The 19659-nt window shown below is 36.8% G+C and overlaps 2 protein-coding genes across 7 annotated transcripts in view; one reads left to right on the forward strand and one right to left on the reverse strand.

The window, feature by feature from the left end:
* Positions 1 to 3154, reverse strand: part of PRKN (parkin RBR E3 ubiquitin protein ligase) — a 1414869-nt gene extending 1411715 nt beyond the window's left edge. For 5 of the 6 annotated variants that reach the window (XM_081293730.1, XM_081293729.1, XM_081293734.1 and 2 more), the window contains exon 1: positions 3023 to 3148. In XM_081293730.1, the coding sequence (XP_081149856.1) occupies positions 3023 to 3029 (7 nt within the window). In that variant the 5' untranslated portion in view covers positions 3030 to 3148. Of the gene's footprint in view, positions 1 to 3022 lie in introns of all 6 variants that reach the window. The other variant, XM_081293731.1, reaches the window with a different exon arrangement.
* A 429-nt stretch (positions 3155 to 3583) lies between these two features.
* Positions 3584 to 19659, forward strand: part of PACRG (parkin coregulated) — a gene marked incomplete at its 5' end in the record, with an annotated part of 515654 nt that continues 499578 nt past the window's right edge. The window contains one exon of the mRNA XM_081295777.1: positions 3584 to 3739. Coding sequence (XP_081151903.1) covers positions 3584 to 3739 — 156 coding nt within the window. The remainder of the gene's footprint in view (positions 3740 to 19659) is intronic.

A 19659-nucleotide genomic window follows, 5' to 3' on the forward strand; every position in this document is an offset into this window, starting at 1 on the left:
TGTTCACTCTTACATCTCTGCCACCTAAAGCATACAGTAGGCACTCCATCCTTGAATCTGCTTTTGTGAAACTAAAGCATTATAAAATGAGAAGTAAAGGCTTTTTTTCCTCATAAACTTATTTTAATATTAAGGTACACTGCTGTTGACCTAGCAAAAAGGCAATAATAAAAATACTTTGTGGCACACCAGGGGAAAGGGACACTCATCAATGTGTCAGGAGGGTCCAGCCATCAAGGACAGCATTCAGCTTGTACATTAGAAGGCACTAAGCCTACTGAATGCTCACCACTGGGGAATACTGCATGATTAGAGCATCCCCCAGAATAGAAGGCAAGGCAGAATTACAGGGAAGTGGCTCTGTACATGCAGATACAAAAGTTCTCAAAGAAAGTTTATGTTAAACAAGGAGACAACATTTTAATTATTGTTTGGTTCTATTAATCAAGAATCTTTTAAAAGACATTAAATTCTCAATACTGGCAATATTATCATATGTATATCTGTAAATTTTAATATCTAATTCTACCAAAATACAAAATCTATAGGAAATTTAAATATTTCACAAGTATCACCACTAAAATTCAATTTTAAACACAAATAATTGTTCATTTTTCAAAAGGTGAAATATAATTTTAATAGAGAGTCAAAATTACATTTTTCTACATTGAATTTTCTTAAGCTTTTCTATTCCGCTTTATATTATCTTGAACTCCTCTACACCTCTCACAAAGGCACAATTTTTCATTGACTTCAATTAATTATGTTTCTGTAGCTGTCTGGGTCAGGGCATTTAACATGTCAATCATATTCTGAGTGGGAAATCTAAGTACTTTTGAAACAGTCTCAATGCCGGGGAGGGAATCCTTGGCTTTCAGAAGGTGATTTTATTGGTAGTGAGGTAACAGTTGGCTCCTTTCCTTTTCTTCGTGATTTTCCTCAAAAGAGATGGGATTTAAATGGAGAGTACAATTTGCATCAAGGAGAGTGTAGGACTCAGGGAGTACATGAAAGGCACTGCTCTGAGTAGCACTCCTTCACTTAACAGAAAAAAACAACCTTAGATAAATATTCATGTGTATTTTGATCTTCAGCTGATCACTAGGTAAAGACCACCATGCCTTTCTTTCCTGGCCCAGAAGTTTAGTTACAAAGATAAAATGCATCACTCTAGGGCTTCCTTTCATTTACTTTCACTTTTATTTATCTATACAACACACCCAAGTCCAAAACTAGCAGTTCAGATTTTTATTGAAGTGTGACCACCAAGAGAATGAAGCAATGCCACTAGGTGAATAAGATAATCTGCTGCACATTGTCCACATGCTTTTTATATGGAATGTACTGTTCTTGGGAGGGGTGAAGATTTAATTATTTATGTTGTAAAACATACTTATATGCAATATATAAAACAATAGCTGGAGTAAGAGAAAGAGTATTTTTTAAAACTTACCTTAAATTTCCCATGTTTTTAGCAGTAATAAATTTGCCTAATCATTCAATCTAAATATCATACTTCTTCCATCTTGGAAAAATTCTGGATAAAACTAAACAAAACAGCCTAAATGTATTTCATCCTAATAAAGTTGTTACTAAAATAATTTATTAGATAATAATTTATAATTAAATGATGATTTCTATATCTTAATTCCTCTTTATATAGCTTTACAGTAAATGTGCTTCTCTTAATATCATGCATGCACTAGATTAAGAGAGATTTAAAATAAAATGTGTGGAATTGTCTTCAAAGTAAGGTAGAGACTATCATTTTGCTGTAAAAAACTGCCAGCATGAATTTTATTCCTCTACTTGGTTCCCTGATTTAGTTCATATTAGTGCTTATGAGTGAATCTCATGTAAATGTCACATAAAAGGCTCAATAAATGACTCATAAAAGTGTATATTTTTTCTTAATTTGATAATTTAATTTCAAGTCATTCACCAAAAGTTACACCATACTAGAAAAGTAAGAAAAATTGGACAACACCCTTAGGCTTTTTACCATTAACTGCAATGGTCATGTTAGTTAACTGGCATGACTCTTCCAAAAATGTGTATAATGTTTAATATTTGAGCCTTACTTCCAAAAATAAAAACATGTAAAAAGGGTTTTCTGTGCATAAACATCCACCTCTCCTCATCTTTCTTCTGGACAGACAACACCTGATATCAAAAACGCATGTTGCAATCAAAGGCAAGCAAGATCCCCAAACCTACAATAAATAATCTGGAGCAACTCTCTGCAATAATGAACTCCCCACACAGCTGTTTTCTACACATACCACCATTTCCACTAATTTTTGAGGATAGCTCCTAAAGTAACTTTTGGCTTAACAACCCTGGAAGAGAAGACCTTTGCTGATCTTAGACTTCGCAGTGTTTATAACTCTCTACACCTACCTCCAAAGTTTGACACGCAAAATGCACCTAGGTGCAAAAGATTTCATCTTTGCTCTCAATTATTTCTTACATTTCATATCTTCAAGAAGAGATGTAAAAGGAGGATCCCAGGGAGCAAGATATTTAAATCCACCTGGAGGGATTTCTTTTGAACCCAGCCATCATGCCCAGCCTAATGCTTAAGTTTTTCCTTAAAGAGTCCTAAAGACAGTGGGTCCCTATCTGTCCTAAGCTGACAGACAGCCGCCAGGCCTCCTTAAGGAACGCGAGGGCAGGAGGTGGGAGTGGGAACCGACTTGGGGCGGCCCTCTGTGCAGGGCTGCGGGAGCCCGGGGGCGCGGCTGCGCGCACCTCTTCCCTGGCAAGTGGTCTTCCTGGGAACCCTGTCGAGCCACGGCGGGGCGGGGCGGGGACTGCACACACACTTATGCTCCTGGACATCCCACCAGGCCAGCGAGGCTGGCCCAGATCGGCCCTGGAGCGGCCCGGCGGCGCGGGCGGAGGGTGGCGCGACACTTGCGCCCTGTCACTGACAGGTGGCCCCGGCCGGCACCCGAGGTTTCCGGGTCGGCCTGGGCGCGGGTCGGCGCAGAGAGGCTGTACCTGGCAGGCACCCACGTACCTATCATGGTCACTGGGCAGGTGGCGGCTGCCGGGCAAGCCGGGGGCCACACGCGCACTGGCGTCGCCCGCGCCTCCCACCAGCGGCTCTCCCTCAGCTTAAGTCGTCCAGGCCTCCCCGCCCCCGCGCCCGGCGCCCGGTGCCCGGTGCGCACGCGCAGGCGGCCCGCGGCCCGGCGCCTGCTGGGAGTCGTAGTTTGGTCGCGTGGCTTCGCCTCACGCCACCACCCTTTCCGCCTTCAGGCCCAGGAAACGTACGTCACGGAGGGGCGCGGCTCTGGGCTCGTAGTGTTGACGAGTCGCTTAGCAACCGGGAGGCTAACCTTTGGAAGCTTGTTGCAGCACTAGCCGCGGTCCTGCCCTCTTCCTGCCCCTCCCCTCCCTCAAACTCCCTTCACCTAGGTGCTGCCAAACACCTGGATGGACCTGGCACCTCGAGAGGCTGAATTTCTACCAGTAACGCGCCTTTTACGTTTTTTCCCGATCTCCCGCTCACATCCGTAAAACCCTCTGATTCTTTTACTACACTTTTTTTTATGAGAACAAGACATTTTCTAGGAAGATGGTGGCAGAAAAAGAGACCCTGAGCTTAAACAAATGCCCAGACAAGATGCAGAAGAGGACCAAGCTGCTGGCACAACAGCCGCTCCCGGTGCACCAGCCTCACTCCCTGGTTTCTGAGGGCTTCACAGTCAAAGCCATGATGAAAAACTCAGTCGTAAGTGATCTTCCTCAATTGAACGTACTCGCTCCCTGGCAGGGGACGGGACGTTGTAGAGGTTGGCTGGCCCTCCAGTGGATTCCCAGCCCATGTCCTGGGTAGGCTGCCAAAAATGCCAGTTCTTCAGTGCCCACCAGTGTGTGGAGGTCCGGCTAGGTGGTTAGGAAGCCTCTTAGGCAGCTGAGGGACCGTGCACATTTACAAGCATCTTCCTGGTAACTTGTGGCTTCTACACCACCCCAAATTACTCTTAAGTATTTACACAGAGAAAGAACCCTTACCTTAATGAAGTCTCAACTAGCCCTACTTAGCAAAGGGCCTGATAGAAGGCGAGTTCTTAGAAAACATAAACTCTTGCAAAACTTAACATGTGCTCTTACACAGCTGGGAACATAATATTCTACATAGTTAGATAATCTACAATAATAAACATTTATCCCACCTCGGACATTGTAGAATATAGTAGAATTTGCTCTAACATCATTCTTACAAAATGGTATCAGCCAGTTACAGTACTGAAAGGCAACTTAATATGAAACCTATATCCTGATAGGCCTTTTAAATGCATTTTAAACAATTCAAGCTTTAGTTCAAGTATCTCGGCCTTTAATACAATTCATATTTCATTTCTATTATTTGTGGCAATAAAAATAAAGTATGCTCAATACCATTAGGGGAAAATACATTAAATGCACACAAATGGTTTAACTCCATGAATGATAATTTTTAAAACCTTCCTATTTGTTTAATAGCTTTGAATTTGATATGCTAAACCAGACTTTCTACTGAGTTAGCACCTGTCTGGGAATGAGACATTAAATAATAAAAGCAGCTTTTAGATTTGTGTAATTTACACGCTGGGAGGATCTGACTTATTGTATGGCAATTCATTTTGTTAAATGAGTAGTGTTGTTTTCCAGCTTCACATTATTTGTTTTACTTACATGCTGCAGACATAATATTACTTCATTACTAAACTGCATCCTTAAAATTTATGAATGAAACAGATTACCTGTAGACTTTTAGGTCACATTATAATGTTGCTCCACAAAATGGTATTCTCAGTTTTGGGTTGGGTGTCAGTTGATATGCAGTAGTTAAAATACTTGAAAATAAACTAAAATTTCCTGTGATAATTGGAGCCTTTTCTCATAGATTTTCATTTGAATGAAATGTCATGGGAATCAAGAAGACATTTGTCAGCCTACAAAATACCATTTGTATTCAAGTTAATCATTCAGTTTTTCCTTTTACACAATACTTATGATTATAATTTTGGTGAGTTTCAGTTATATTTTAACATCCCAAATTCATTTTAAATGTCATAATTTGTTTCATTCTTATCTCATGTCAGTTCTTTAACATGGCCTTATACTTGAGGTCATAGTTTTTGCAAAATTAGGTACGTCACTGTTTCCAAACATAATAAATATGCCTACAAGACTAAAAAAAGATAGATTATGAAACAGCCTTTTAAATAATGGTTAACTTGAGGTAAACTACTTTATCTTTTCATATTTTTAAGGAAAATCTCTTAATGACAATACCTGTTTTTCTATTGGAATCCCCAAAACAGCATGTAATATTTTAACTTAGTTTAACATCAATAATAATTCTAAGAATCAAACATTTGTCACTCAGTCAACAACTCTCTGTCTCTGTTTCCCACCACTTTCTCATAATAGATCTAGGGATTTAGAATGGGCAAAACAAAACCTCTGTCCTTAGTGCTCTAAGGTAGACCTACTAAAACAACAATTAAAGTCTTGATAAAAGAAAGACAATACTTTTCATAAAAAAACTGCACAGTAGTAGAGGAAATGATGTTTCTTTTTCTCACCCAATATTTATATTTCACCATTTTTGTTTTTAATAGTGTAAACTTTCCAGCATTATAAAGTTAAAGTGTTTCTCTCTTGCTAAAGGTGTATTTTTATTCAGAATTTATTTGCCAATTTCCAGTTTTTCTTAATTGAAACCCCACAATCCAAAAGTCAATACCCACGACCATTTTTCCTGCATTAGAGCTCACCTTCAGTTCCCTCTGTCAGACCCTAATTGATCAGATAAGCCACCATTTCAATGCTCTTTCTTGCAGAACCTGTAGGACTATTCCTTAAGGGGAACGCAGACTTGAGATGTCTCTGTGAGTGTTGTGCACAGACTTGGTCATGAACAAATGTGATCAGATGGGTTCACGCAAAGACCCTTATTTAAACAGTCATAATCTGAGTGTGAGAACTCAAAATTATTGACAAAATAATAATGAACATAAGCAGCAAGTTTTTAAGATTTCAATGACAATTGTAGTTATTTTATCTCCATAATTTTTTTCATTCTATATGAAAATAAACAATTATGAAATCCCTGCAATCAGAGAATGACATTCAAATTCCTATTGTTATATTGTATACCTATAAAGAGTAAAAGAAGATTCATAATTTAGTGATTTCATGGTTTATTTTCCCAGAGATGAAATAATAATACCTTAACAAAATAGAAGTTGTTTCTCTCACATGTAAATTTAAAATGTAGGTAATACAGAAGGTTGGATTATTTGTTGCTGTGAGGTTGGTCCATGGGCATGGAAACTAACTATACCCTGCTTTGTATCCTGTAGGATGATATCTGAGCCAAAGTTACATATAAAAAAAAATCAGAGAATGATGTTCAATTGGATTGTATCCAGGGCTTCATGCATGCTCTTCCACTGAAGTATACTCCCAGTCTCTATGTCCTATATCCCTATATTTTACCTTTTGGAAAAAGCCAAGATTGATCCTTGAAGCATCTCCTAGGCCCCCATTCATGTCTCATTAGGAAGAGGGTTGAGAAAACCCTATATTAGGCAGAAGGAGAGCAAAACAGTAAACTGCAAGAATGAGCCAGGAAAAAACGGGAGAGAAGCAGCTTCGTTATGAGGGCATGTTGCAGAAGTTGGCTATATCACTTCTCCTTAAATCCATTGCCAAAACCTAGTCTTGTGGCCACAGCTGTTTGTAAGAGAGGTTAGGAAATTAGTTTCTGGCTGATAACTCTGTGTTAAGCTCAGACTTGAAGTGTTATTACTGTAGCAAATGAAGAAGGACATTGGGGGATAATGAGAAGTTTCTGTCACCAGTGCTATGCTATGCCATTAGTGAAGAAAAAGATAGAGACAAATAATTACAGGAAAAATAAATAGCCTGAGTAGCAGCAACCTGACAGGGTCCCTAATCATCTTTTGTCTGGGTTTGTGTGCTTTCATTCAAACTGGTCTCCAGCCTCCCCCCACCACTTGATTATCAGTACTATGTCACCAATCTTTCCAGTACAAAGTTCTGCTCATGTCACTACTCAAAGTTTTAGAGGTCCCCAATTCTTTTTTTTTTTAATTTTATTTTTTTATTGGTTGTTCACAACAATACAAAGCTCTTGACATATCATATTTCATACATTAGATTGAAGTGGGTAATGAACCCCCAATTTTACCCCAAATGCAGATTGCAGAATCACGTCGGTTACACATCCACAATTTTACATAATGCCCTATTAGTAATTGTTGTATTCTGCTACCTTTCCTATCCCCTACTATCCCCCCTCCCCTCCCCTCCCATCTTCTCTCTCTACCCCATCTACTGTAATTCATTTCTCTCCTTGTTTATTTTCCCATTCCCCTCACAACCTCTTATATGTAATTTTGTATAGCAATGAGGGTCTCCCTTCATTTCCATGCAATTTCCCTTTTCTCTCCCTTTCCCTCCCATCTCATGTCTCTGTTTAATGTTAATCTTTTCTTCCTGCTCTTTCTCCCTGCTCTGTTCATAGTTGCTCTCATGATATCAAAGAAGACATTTGGTATTTGTTTTTTAGGGATTGGCTAGCTTCACTAAGCATAATCTGCTCTAGTGCCATCCATTTCCCTGCAAATTCTATGATTTTGTCATGTTTGATTGCTGCATAGTACTCCATTGTGTATAGATGCCACATTTTTTTTTTATCCATTCATCTATTGAAGGGCATCTGGGTTGGTTCCACAGTCTAGCTATTGTGAATTGTGCTGCTATGAACATCGATGTGGCAGTATCCCTGTAGCATGCTCTTTTAAGGTCTTCAGGGAATAGTCCGAGAAGGGCAATAGCAGGGTCAAATGGTGGTTCCATTCCCAGCTTTCCCAGGAATCTCCAAACTGCTTTCCAAATTGGCCTCACCAATTTGCAGTCCCACCAGCAATGTACAAGTGTACCCTTTTCTCCACATCCTCGCCAGCACTTGTTGTTGTTTGACTTCATAGTGGCTGCCAATCTTACTGGAGTGAGATGGTATCTTAGGGTGGTTTTGATTTGCATTTCTCTGACTGCTAGAGATGGTGAGCATTTTTTCATGTACTTGTTGATTGATTGTATATCCTCCTCTGAGAAGTGTCTGTTCAGGTCCTTGGCCCATTTGTTGATTGGGTTATTTGTTATCTTATTGTCTAATTTTTTGAGTTCTTTGTATACTCTGGATATTAGGGCTCTATCTGAAGTGTGAGGAGTAAAAATTTGTTCCCAGGATGTAGGCTCCCTATTTACCTCTCTTATTGTTTCTCTTGCTGAGAAAAAACTTTTAAGTTTAATTAAGTCCCATTTGTTGATTCTTGTTATTAACTCTTGTGCTATGGGTGTCCTATTAAGGAATTTGGAGCCCGACCCCACAATATGCAGATCGGACCCAACTTTTTCTTCTATCAGACGCAGAGTCTCTGATTTGATATCAAGCTCCTTGATCCATTTTGGGTTAACTTTTGTGCATGGCGAGAGAAAGGGATTCAGTTTCATTTTGTTGCATATGGATTTCCAGTTTTCCCAACACCATTTGTTGAAGATGCTATCCTTCCTCCATTGCATGCTTTTAGCCCCTTTATCAAATATAAGATAGTTGTAGTTTTGTGGATTAGTCTCTGTGTCCTCTATTCTACACCCTTGGTCCACCTGCCTGTTTTGGTACCAGTACCATGCTGTTTTTGTCACTATTGCTCTGTAATATAGTTTGAAATCTGGTATTGCTATACCACCTGATTCACACTTCCTGCTTAGAATTGCTTTTGCTATTCTTGGTCTTTCATTTTTCCATATGAATTTCATGATTGCTTTATCTATTTCTACAAGAAATGCCATTGGGATTTTGATTGGCATTGCATTAAACCTATAGAGAACTTTTGGTAATATCGCCATTTTGATGATGTTAGTTCTGCCTATCCATGAACAGGGTATATTTTTCCATCTTCTAAGATCTTCTTCTACTTCTCTCTTTAGGGTTCTGTAGTTTTCATTGTATAAATCTTTCACCTCTTTTGTTAGGTTGATTCCCAAGTATTTTATTTTTTTTGAGGATATTGTGAATGGAGTGTTTTTCCTCATTTCCGTTTCAGAAGTTTTGTCGCTGATATACAGAAATGCCTTTGATTTATGCGTGTTGATTTTATATCCTGCCACTTTGCTGAATTCATTTATTAGTTCTAGTAGTTTCTTTGTGACTTTGCTTACATTGTGCCCTCTGCTTGAATGCCCTTCTCTCTGCATGTCTTCATATACAAACTCATTCTATCACTAGGGAACCAGAATCTGTAACCACTGACCGAGTGCTCAACACTGTTCCAGTGCTAGTAGTTTAGCAGTCAGTAAGAGACAGAACGTGTTGCCAAGAGGTGTAGCTTGTGTCCAGCAAAATGACAGCTTCTCTAGGAAGACTTCCTAATTCTTCCTCCCTGTCATCCAAGACAGAAAGTTATCCTTCATTTTTTCTTTTCTATTTTGTGTTATGGCTATTTCTGCTCATGTTTTATCCCTTCATGTAAATTCCCTGTGAGGACAGGAAGCTACATCTAACTCATTTTTCAAATTTTAACCAGAACCAAACAGTGTACTCAATAAATGTTTGTTGAATGAAGAAAAGCAATTCTACCCTTTTTCATATCTCATTCTCCCCCGCCTTCTTGTTGTTATAATTGATTTTTGTCTTTAGTTATAAATTTTTTTTAAAAAATGATGCCAATTTGAGACCAGCAAGTCCCTTTAGAACTCAGCCAAATCATGACAGTCCTCATCTATAAAATCCTCAGTTGACTTATTTCACTCAGAATAAAACCTAAATTTCTTACACTCCTTGAAAGCCCTGTGTGATCTGGCCACCTCTACTTTTTTATGTGTATTAGACATTTCTCCCTCACTTGTCCGATGCTATTAACGGTGGCTTCCTGGTTGTTCCTTAATGCCCTGGTTACAAGGCTTTCTATCTTTGCCCTTCCAGTTCCCTTTTCCTGAAACACATGTCACCACCTCTTGCTGCTTCAGACTTTTCTTCAAAGCTGTGCTGCTCAGTGAGGGCTTCCCTGGGCTCTGTTTAACATCGCAGCCCCACACGCTCCCCCCCGGCCTGCTCCATCACTCCTGTCTTCCTTTAATCTTACAGTTTACATTCCCCCCACCTTGTTAATTTGATTGAACCTGTGTTTTCCTCCACTGAAGAGTCAGCTTCTCATAGACGGGAATTCTGCTCTTTTGCTAGCTGCTGCACCCCAGCTCAGGAAATAATCCTGGCACATAGTGTATGCTTTTTTTTTTTTTTGTCAAATGAAGTAGTGAATGAATATTCTATACTTAAGAAATCGACTTTAAATTAGCCATATTAGAAATCAATTAGTATTATATATTAATTCCTTAATATATGCTAGGGCTTAGTCATCTCTCTTCCATTTGTATTTTCCAACCAATCCTATGAAAAAGCAGGGAAGACTACTTTTTCTACTAAACGTTTTATTAGCACATATAGCTCTCAGATAAATGAAAGAGCAAGGAAAAGAACCTAGATTTCTAAATTTTTTAAAACTCAGTCATCTGTAGAATTTTTTAGATGCTAATTAATATACAATATGCATGAGGAAAGGGCATGTTAATATGAATGTTAAACCAAACACTGTGGTCACCAGTTGACACATGGAGAAGTGTCATCCACTGTACAAAATTGTGTTATCCCCTTTCTAGTTGATGCTCAAATACCCACAAGTTGACTTCATCCTATCTCCTCCCCACCATTACCTTGTCCTATGTTTTACTTACACATATGGAATCCTCAAGTATGTAACCTTTTAGTGTCTGGTTTCTTTCACCAAAATTGTGTTTGTGAGATTTGTGCACATTGTTGCATATGATTGCAGTTGTAACTAAATCCTTCATGTTTATTCTGAAAACTTATTTTTTGTGTGAATATACCACAATTTCTTTATTTATTCCTCTCTTAATGCATATTTGTGTGATTTCCAATTTAGAACTGTTACAAATAGTATTCCTAGGAAAATTCCCTTCTATGTTCTTGGATAACATATATATGAATGTTCAAGGATATACACCTGGGAGTGGAATTGCTGGGTCCTAAGTTATGCATATGTTGGACATTAGCACATATATCAAAATTGTTTCTCCAATTGATTTTTAAAATTTAACCTTTTGCCAATTCTGTGATAGTGCTACTTGCTCTCTCTTGCTTGGCATTCTCTTTATTTTGCCTTTAGGTATTCTAGTGGGTATATAATATTATCTCCTGTGGATTTATTATTGATTTTTCTTGAAACTAATGAAGTAAAAACTTTCATATATCTCTGGTCATTTGAATATGCTCTTTCATGAAGTGTCTTTTCAAGTTTTTGGACCATTTTTTTCTCTTGGCTTGTTTTGCTTATGGGTTTCTGGTCCTTTTTTCATATTTTATTCTGAATGGTATGTAGCATTTGGCAAATACCTTATTGCAAGTACAGTTTCCCACTCTGAGTTGCCTCTCCATTCCCCATGGTGACTTTCATCTCCTCTCTTTTTCAAGTGTACACTCTGTAGGGGGAAAGTCATTATCCCAAATGTATTTGTGCATTTCTTTAAAATATGTCCCTCAATCAATTTAAATTGACTCACAATGAAGTACCTATAGATTAAAACACAAGACTTTGAAAATAAATTGGAATGATCAGAAACAAAATAGAACAAATAATTGTGAAATAATTAAATAAAATATAGTTAAAGCAGAAAGCCTGGGCCAAAGAATAGAATCAATTTTGCCATTCATAAGGGTCAGCATATTTATTGATCGATGTTCAAATTTAATTCTGAGCTTCTTGGCATCTGATGCTGAAAGGGGAACATTATACAGTTCTCATTATCACAAAAGAAGAAGTCTAGCCATCCTTATAGGGAATTGAAACTTTTTCTACTCTGAATTCTCAGAGAAATTGATCATGTAGCATTTTAAATACATGCAATACACCATACCTACATTTTACTCCTTAAAAGAAATACACTTACAGATTTCATCCATACAAGATTTCAGTGGGGGCCGTGTACATAATATTAAAATGTATCTTGGAGAATAGGATTTTGCATGAGATTAAATTGATGTAATTCACATATGTGGGCTTTTGGTGGTCCAGTTTAATTCCGAAATAGAATTCATAAAACTTACAGGAGTGTGTAGATTGTGTATTTTTAAGCTCTGGTTCTCAGATCACTTTATAATAGGAGCAAGATGCCTGCCATTTAAGAAAGTTAGTGGAGATATACATCTGGGAGTGGAATTGCTGGGTCCTAAGTTACATTTCCTCTCTAGGAAATGTGTGATGTTAGGAGAGCACAGAGCTGCATGGCCTGAAAGGGTCCAGGTCTGGGAAGGTCTCCTGGAGGGCCAATCTTTTTTGGATAATGTGACAGATCATGAGGACTTAGGGGAGGAGTTAGGGAGTATGCAAAAGGTGAGACACAGAGACCAGGCTCCAGTCATTAGGTTCTCAGTCTTTGTTTTCCACCTTCTTTGCCAAAAATAATTATGTTGTGAATTCTGTTCATTATATACATGCTTAACATTGTGTACATAAATTGTGTAAATTGTGTATTTTTATAGAATATTTATAAAGTACTTAGTGGAGAATGTATATTTGTATTGTTGTGCATACTTATTATACTTTATATGAAATTTTATAGATTTCCTCTAAAATGCTAATATTTTACATGTTACTGCAAACTCAGCATTTGAAAGACTAAAACTATATTCTGAATATGCCATGATTTACTTAGTCTTTCACTCAAGCTGTTCTCAGTTTTTTGTGATTATGCACAATGTTGAATATTTTATATAGAAAAGATTTTTCTACATTTTGGGGCATTTCCATGAAATATAATTTCTGAAGTATAATCACTGGGTAAGAGATCTTAAGAATTTTTAGACTCCAATAACAATTGTTTGTACTCCCACCTGCAGTGCTTTAATGTGCCTGTCCTCCCTCCTGTGGCCCACAGACCTAGACCCTGCCTCCTGCCCACCTGCCTTCCTTCCCAGTGTGGGGAGTCAGGATCTAAGCACCTCTGAAATCATTCATGGTAAATATTAGGAGTGGGTTTGGACCATCTAAGGTTCTGGTTTTCAGATTGCAAATTGGAATCAACTGGGGAGCTTAAAAACCAGGGGGTCTTGTTGGAGACTGTGGCTCATGTCTATAATCCCTGTGACTCTCTGACTCTGTAGGTAGAGGCAGGAGGATCGGAAGTTCAAAGCCAGCCTCAGCAACATCGAGGCGCTAAGCAACTCAGTGAGACCCTGTCTCTAAATAAAATACAAAATAGGGCTGGGGATGTGGCTTAGTAGTCAAGTGCCCCTGAGTTCAATCCCCACTACCAAAAAAAAAAAAAAAATCACTGAGTCCTGGGCCCATCCTGAAGGATTTATATTTATTTTTTTCTATTGTTCTGGGTTTGATTTAATTAGTATTTAGTTAGGATTGAAAATATGTGGGCACATAGTATGATGAGAAGATCTCAAAAAACTATTTTTCAGATAACCTTTTAATTTTTCCAAAGACATTTATTAAGCAATGTCCTATATGCTTTGCATATTCTTTTCATGTCATAATTCTACAAAATTCTCAGGAGTATTTGAGAATTTTTAACCAATGTCATGCAATTTGAATTATTATAACTTGGTAATATGGTTAAGGTAATTCTTCCTGTTAATGCACACCCAAAATTATCATTTTAAATTCTAACTTTTAACTATTTAACCTTACATTTGACCTTTTAGTAGTATGTGAAGATGAACTTCATTTTGAGACAAAAATTATCCTATAAATCACCTTGAGAAACCAATCACAATAGTATTTCATGTAATATAGTTTATCACTCTATGTTTATATATACATATATGTTTTTCTAACAAGCGGTTTTATACTTATTTTATATCCAGCCATCTCACTGTCTTTTTAATCAAATGTTTCCTTCAAATCTCAGGTATTTTATTTTAAACACATGCACATTTTGAAAATGTAAATGTACAAATATGGAAAATAGTAAGTAACTACATTTTTACCATCTAGGTTTAATAAACAATACTTTTTATAATAATATCGTATACTTTTAAGTAAAAATAAAGAAATAAATGAGCCCTTCTAAGTCATTTCATTCCTACTCTATTCATCCATTCCCAGAGGTAAGTAGGATCCTGAGTTTTGTGTATATCATTCCAAGTATGTACAATGACTATACCTGCATCCTTATGATAGATAGATAGACAGACAGACAGACAGACAGGTGATTGAAATTTAGAATTTGTTCTTCAGGTTACCTTTTCACCTAGTTACAGCCTCTTAGGTCATGTTGTGTTAATTAACAGGGAAATGTTTTCAGTATAAAAGGAAGTTCATATATGCTTTTCTTCATTTTGTTATTAGTTTGAATCACAAAGTAACAGCAGCTGAATGAAAATATATTAACACAGGAGGATGCAGCATGACACAAAGTGAAAGAGAGTAATAGGTGTAACACTCATTTACCACGGATTCCTCTCTCTGGTTCTGCTTGTGTACTTGTTCCTGCAAGTCCTAATGTGAGGCAAACCCCATCTCTCTCTCTCTCCTTCTGTCATTTTTCAAAAAGTAGATTACTGTATTTACTCCAGTACTTCATTTCTAATAGTCGGAATTTAGTATTTTAACTTCACAGTTAATTTTTATTAGAATTATTAATACTGTGGTTACAAAATTCCATGGACTATTAGGGCTTCTTAGACATTATTTGCTTCGTTATTTTCCCCTTACACTCTGTTATTTCTATCAACCATTTTGCAGAATGATCATTCTTCAGAAATGGGTGTCTCATTACAATGGAATCACTTGTAGAAAATGGTTTTCCTGCTGTATCCTATTCCATTGTCTTTGGAAAGCAATATGTTCATTAATTCTCTTACTGAGAAATGTTGGGTTTTTACATTGCAGAATCACAACATCCTTGCATGTGGTTCCCTGTGCATGTAGGCCAAAGTTCACCAGATTTGGAATTGCTGAATAATAAGGTGTAACTTCAACTTTAATAGAATGTATCAGATTTTTCTCCAAAGAATTGTTACCAAAGGCTAATAAGAATTCTTTCTTCCCTAAATCCTTGTTTCTCAAACCATAATTTGGTGGTAACAAATTAAAAATTGGAGCAACCTGAAAAGTATAAAATAATATCTTATTTAAATTTTACATTTCTCGTGATTACTAGTATATTGGTTTTTCCCATAGGTTCTTTTTAAAAAACAATTTTTTGTAGTTGTAAATGGAGAGAATGCCTTTATTTTATTTGGTTATTTTCATGTGGTGCTGAGGATGGATCCCAATGCCTCACACATACTAAGCAGATGCTCTGCCACTGAGTCCCAGCCTCATCCCTTTTCATGGCCTTCCTCATTTCCTCTGAAATGTACCTGTTCATAGCCTTGCCTATTGTTTCTCCATTGGGTTGTCTGTTCTTGCCTTATGGTTTACAGGTGTACTTATGTACTTTGGATGTGGATATGTTCCAGATATGGGCTATACACCATCTGTGACTCACCTTTATCTATTATTTTGCATTTTTTTTGATGCATAGAAATTTTAAATTTAATTTTAGTTATTTTTATTTATAATGTTCTTTCCCTTTTTTGCCTACCTTTGGAAATACTTTATCCTGCTATTCTAAGTTTTCATCTATATGCTTTATTCTTATAATATTCACATGTACAATAATAATTATTCAAATGCCAATTATTTTTAAGATGGGAGGCAAGACTTCAATATGATCCTTTAAGTGTGGAGTTCCTATCCACTTAGTAACTGGGGAATTTCTTTCTGTCTCATCAGTGTATTTGTCCATTTCTGAACAACTTTTGTAATTTTTATAGCTTTACACATTTTATGTCTGGTAGCATGAATCCTCCCAATTTCTTTATATCCTCTTTGATATTCTTGGACTCTAACCATCTGTAGAGATTTTAGGATAGGCTGTAAGATTTCATGAAAAAATTTTTGGAGTTTGATTAGAACTGTATTAAACTATAATATAGGATGTTTTAGGAAACAATAGCAATCTTTTCTGTTCTTAATATGCTAAGGATTTTTTAAAATTCAATTATATTGAATTTTATCAAAAACCATTTCTGCATCTGTTGAGATGATCATAAGATATCACAAGATTTTTCTTCTTCAATTTATTAATGTCAATATAATAATTATTAATAGATGACATTCTAATGCTAGATCATCTTTATATTCTTGTACAAAATCTAATTATGATGCATTTAGCTTGAAAAACAACTCTCAATTATCAATGTCATTTTCATTGATCAGAGAGCAAAGTCATTCCTAGTAATCCACCACAAACCCCTCTACCAATGGTACCAAGACCAGGTACTGTTGTCAGAGTGGTGCCACAGCACTTTACTTGGACTGCAGTAACAAAATACCATGGCCTGGAGGTCTGAACACAGATGTTTATTTCTTTATAATTCAGGAGGTTGAAAGTCCAAGATCAAGGTGCCAGAAATCTGGGTCTTGGTGAGGCCTGTCTTTCTGACTTGCTGACAGCCAGGCTTCTCAGACTTCTCACAGTCCCCTTTCATTGCCTTCCTCCCCTGTGTGTTCATGGAGGACCCCTCGCCACACACACAGCTTTTTCTTTAAAATCTCAAGGTCCCAATTCCAAAACTCAATCTAACCCTAATTACATCCCAAAGGACCCATCTCCAAATGACATGGCATTGGGGGATTAGGGCATCCACAAACATTCAGTCCATGTCACATGGAGAGATGGAATTGCTGTGTTTGGCTCTCTGTTGGGAAGGGGCCTTTCTCCTGGGGTTCTTGGCAACAGGAACAGAACAATGTTTCCATAAACTAAAACAAAACAAAACCTTTCCTTTAGGAAGACTAATAAATATATATACTACATTTGTATTCAGGAAAAGATCATTTATTAGGTTCGATATTTTTACCTTTTTCACATACTTATGTTGCAAATACTTAAATCTGCTCTCTTAGCATTTTTTTAATTGTTGATGGACTTTATTTTATTCATTCATTTATATGTGGTGCTGAGAATAGAACCCAGTGCCTCACACATGTGAGGCAAGTGCTCTATCACTGAGCCACAACCCCAGACCTCTCATAGCAATCTTTCAGAATACAATATATTTTAACTGTAGTTACCATGTTATACAGTAGAACTTATTTCTCCTCTCTAACTGAAATTTTGGATTCTTTGACTAACATCACTCCAATTCCCTCATCTTCCAGCCCTGATAACCATCATTCTGTTCTCTGCTTCTGAGAATTTGATGTTTTTAGATTCCACACATAAGTGAGATCATATGGTATTTACTTTTCTGTGCTAGCATCATATCCTTCAGATTTATCATGTTGTCATAATGACAGGACTTCTGTCTTTTTAAAAGATCCATATATATATATATATATATATATATATATATATATATATATATATATAATATTTTCATTGTCCATTCATCCATTGACGGACACTTAGTTTGATTCCATACCTTGGCTTTTGTGATTAACACTGCACTGAATTGGGGTGAAGATCTCTCCCACATACCAATTTCATTTCCTTTGCATATACAGTCATGCTTTGTTAAACAACTGAGAGACAGCCTGAGAAATGCATCGTGAGTGATTTCATTATTGTGTGAACATTAGATAGTTAAGGTCAGTCACTAGACCTGACCTCTCCATGCAATCACAGCACTTTGTAAACATGTATGTATGAGGCTCCTGACAGCATAACATGGCATACTGTTTTACAATGAGCTTAAAAATTTTTGTTTTTATAAGTAGAAGGAGTACACTCTAATAGTGCAGTAAAAACTAGTATGTCATTATTTATTGTTATCAAATATTATATATTGTATATAATTGAATATACTATACTTTATACATCTGGCAGTGCAGTATGTGTCTTTATACCAGCATCACTACAAACATGGAAGTAAAGCATTGCCCTGTGTTGTCACTAGGCAATAGGAATTTTTAGCTCCATTATAGTCTTATGGTACCACCTTCGTATATGTAGTTCATTATTGACCAAAATGTCATTATGTGCCACATGACTATTTGAATATACCCAGTAGCAGAATTGCTGGGTCATGTGGTAGTTCTATTTTTAATTTTTTAATCAATCTGCATAGTGTTGCTTTCCACAAATGCCATACCAATTTACATTCCCACCAAGACTGTGCAAAGGTTTTCTTTACTGCACATTCTCACCAGCAGTAGTTATATTCTATCTTCTTGATAACATTCTAATAGATATGAGGTGAAATCTTATTGTAGTTTTAATTTGTATTTTTCAGATTATCAGTGATAAGCATTTCTTCAGACATTTTTCAAGAATTTGTATATATCCTTTTTGAGAAATGTCTGACCTTTGATCTTTAAAATTTTGTTTTCTTAATATTGAGTTGTTTGAGGTTATGCTTTCCTTTTAAAATTGGGTGTTTTCTTTTAATTAATTAATTTTAATTAGGTATATATGACAGCAAAATGCATTTTGATTCATTGCACACAATTGCAGCACAACTTTTCATTTCTCTGGTCGTACACAATGTAGCATTGCACCATATGTGCAGTCAAACATGTACCTAGGGTAATTCTACCATCTTTCCTGTCCCCATACCCCTTCCTGACAGCTCCCTCCCCTTTACCCCATCAAAGTTCCTCCATTTTTTCCATTCCCCCCTGTGGAGACAAGTGCAAGAAGTCTGCATACATGGCATACTCTAACGGTGCCTGAGTGGCAAACCACTCTCCTTGTGCTGGGCTTGTGAGTGGCAAACTGCTTACCCTGTAGTGACAGCCCAGGGCGTGAGGTCATGTGTTGCAGTTCCAGCACTTGTTCCACAGCCCACTCCTCAATTGGCCAGAAATTGTATTGATGGCTGCCTATAATCTACTTAGCTACTGCCTGAGTATATATACATGGTAAGTACTTAATAAAATCAGGCTTCCTTCCAGATTGGTCTCTAGAGGTCTTGATTCGTGACTCTGCAGCCATACTCTCCTCTACCCTGTTCTATGGACTTCTTTGCTGCACGACAGAGAGCCCATACCCTTTTTAAAAAATATTTGGAAAATTATTTTCATAATAAAAAGGGAAAAATTCTTCTGTAAGATCCTAAGAAAGTATAGGAAAGAGGAAAAAGCCTTTTCACTAGTTATCAATGTTGAATTATTTCCACTTCTTTGAATGCTTTTTGTGTGTATATAAAACTGAGACATGTATCATTAATATATTATAAATTTCAGCACCTACCAGTATGTTTTCATTAATAATTTATTAATTTTTATTTTTCCAGATATAATTGTGATTTTTCTTTTTCTCTTTACCCTCTTGTAAATTGATACTCTAATTCTTCTGATTATGATTTCTTCTACATATTGTTTTTTAGGTTTTTTAGATTAGTTCATATTTTTCTTAATACATTTTATTTTTAATAGAAACATTGTTTTTTTACTAAAAAGAGTATATAATTGTATTTTTGCTTTCTACTTTTGTGTAATTGTTATTTATGAGGGATTGTTTTCCCCATAGTTTAGGGCTTTAAGATCTTGT

Source organism: Spermophilus citellus, assembly GCF_964194105.1.
Source record: "Spermophilus citellus genome assembly, chromosome: 5".
Taxonomy (NCBI): Eukaryota; Metazoa; Chordata; class Mammalia; order Rodentia; family Sciuridae; genus Spermophilus; species Spermophilus citellus.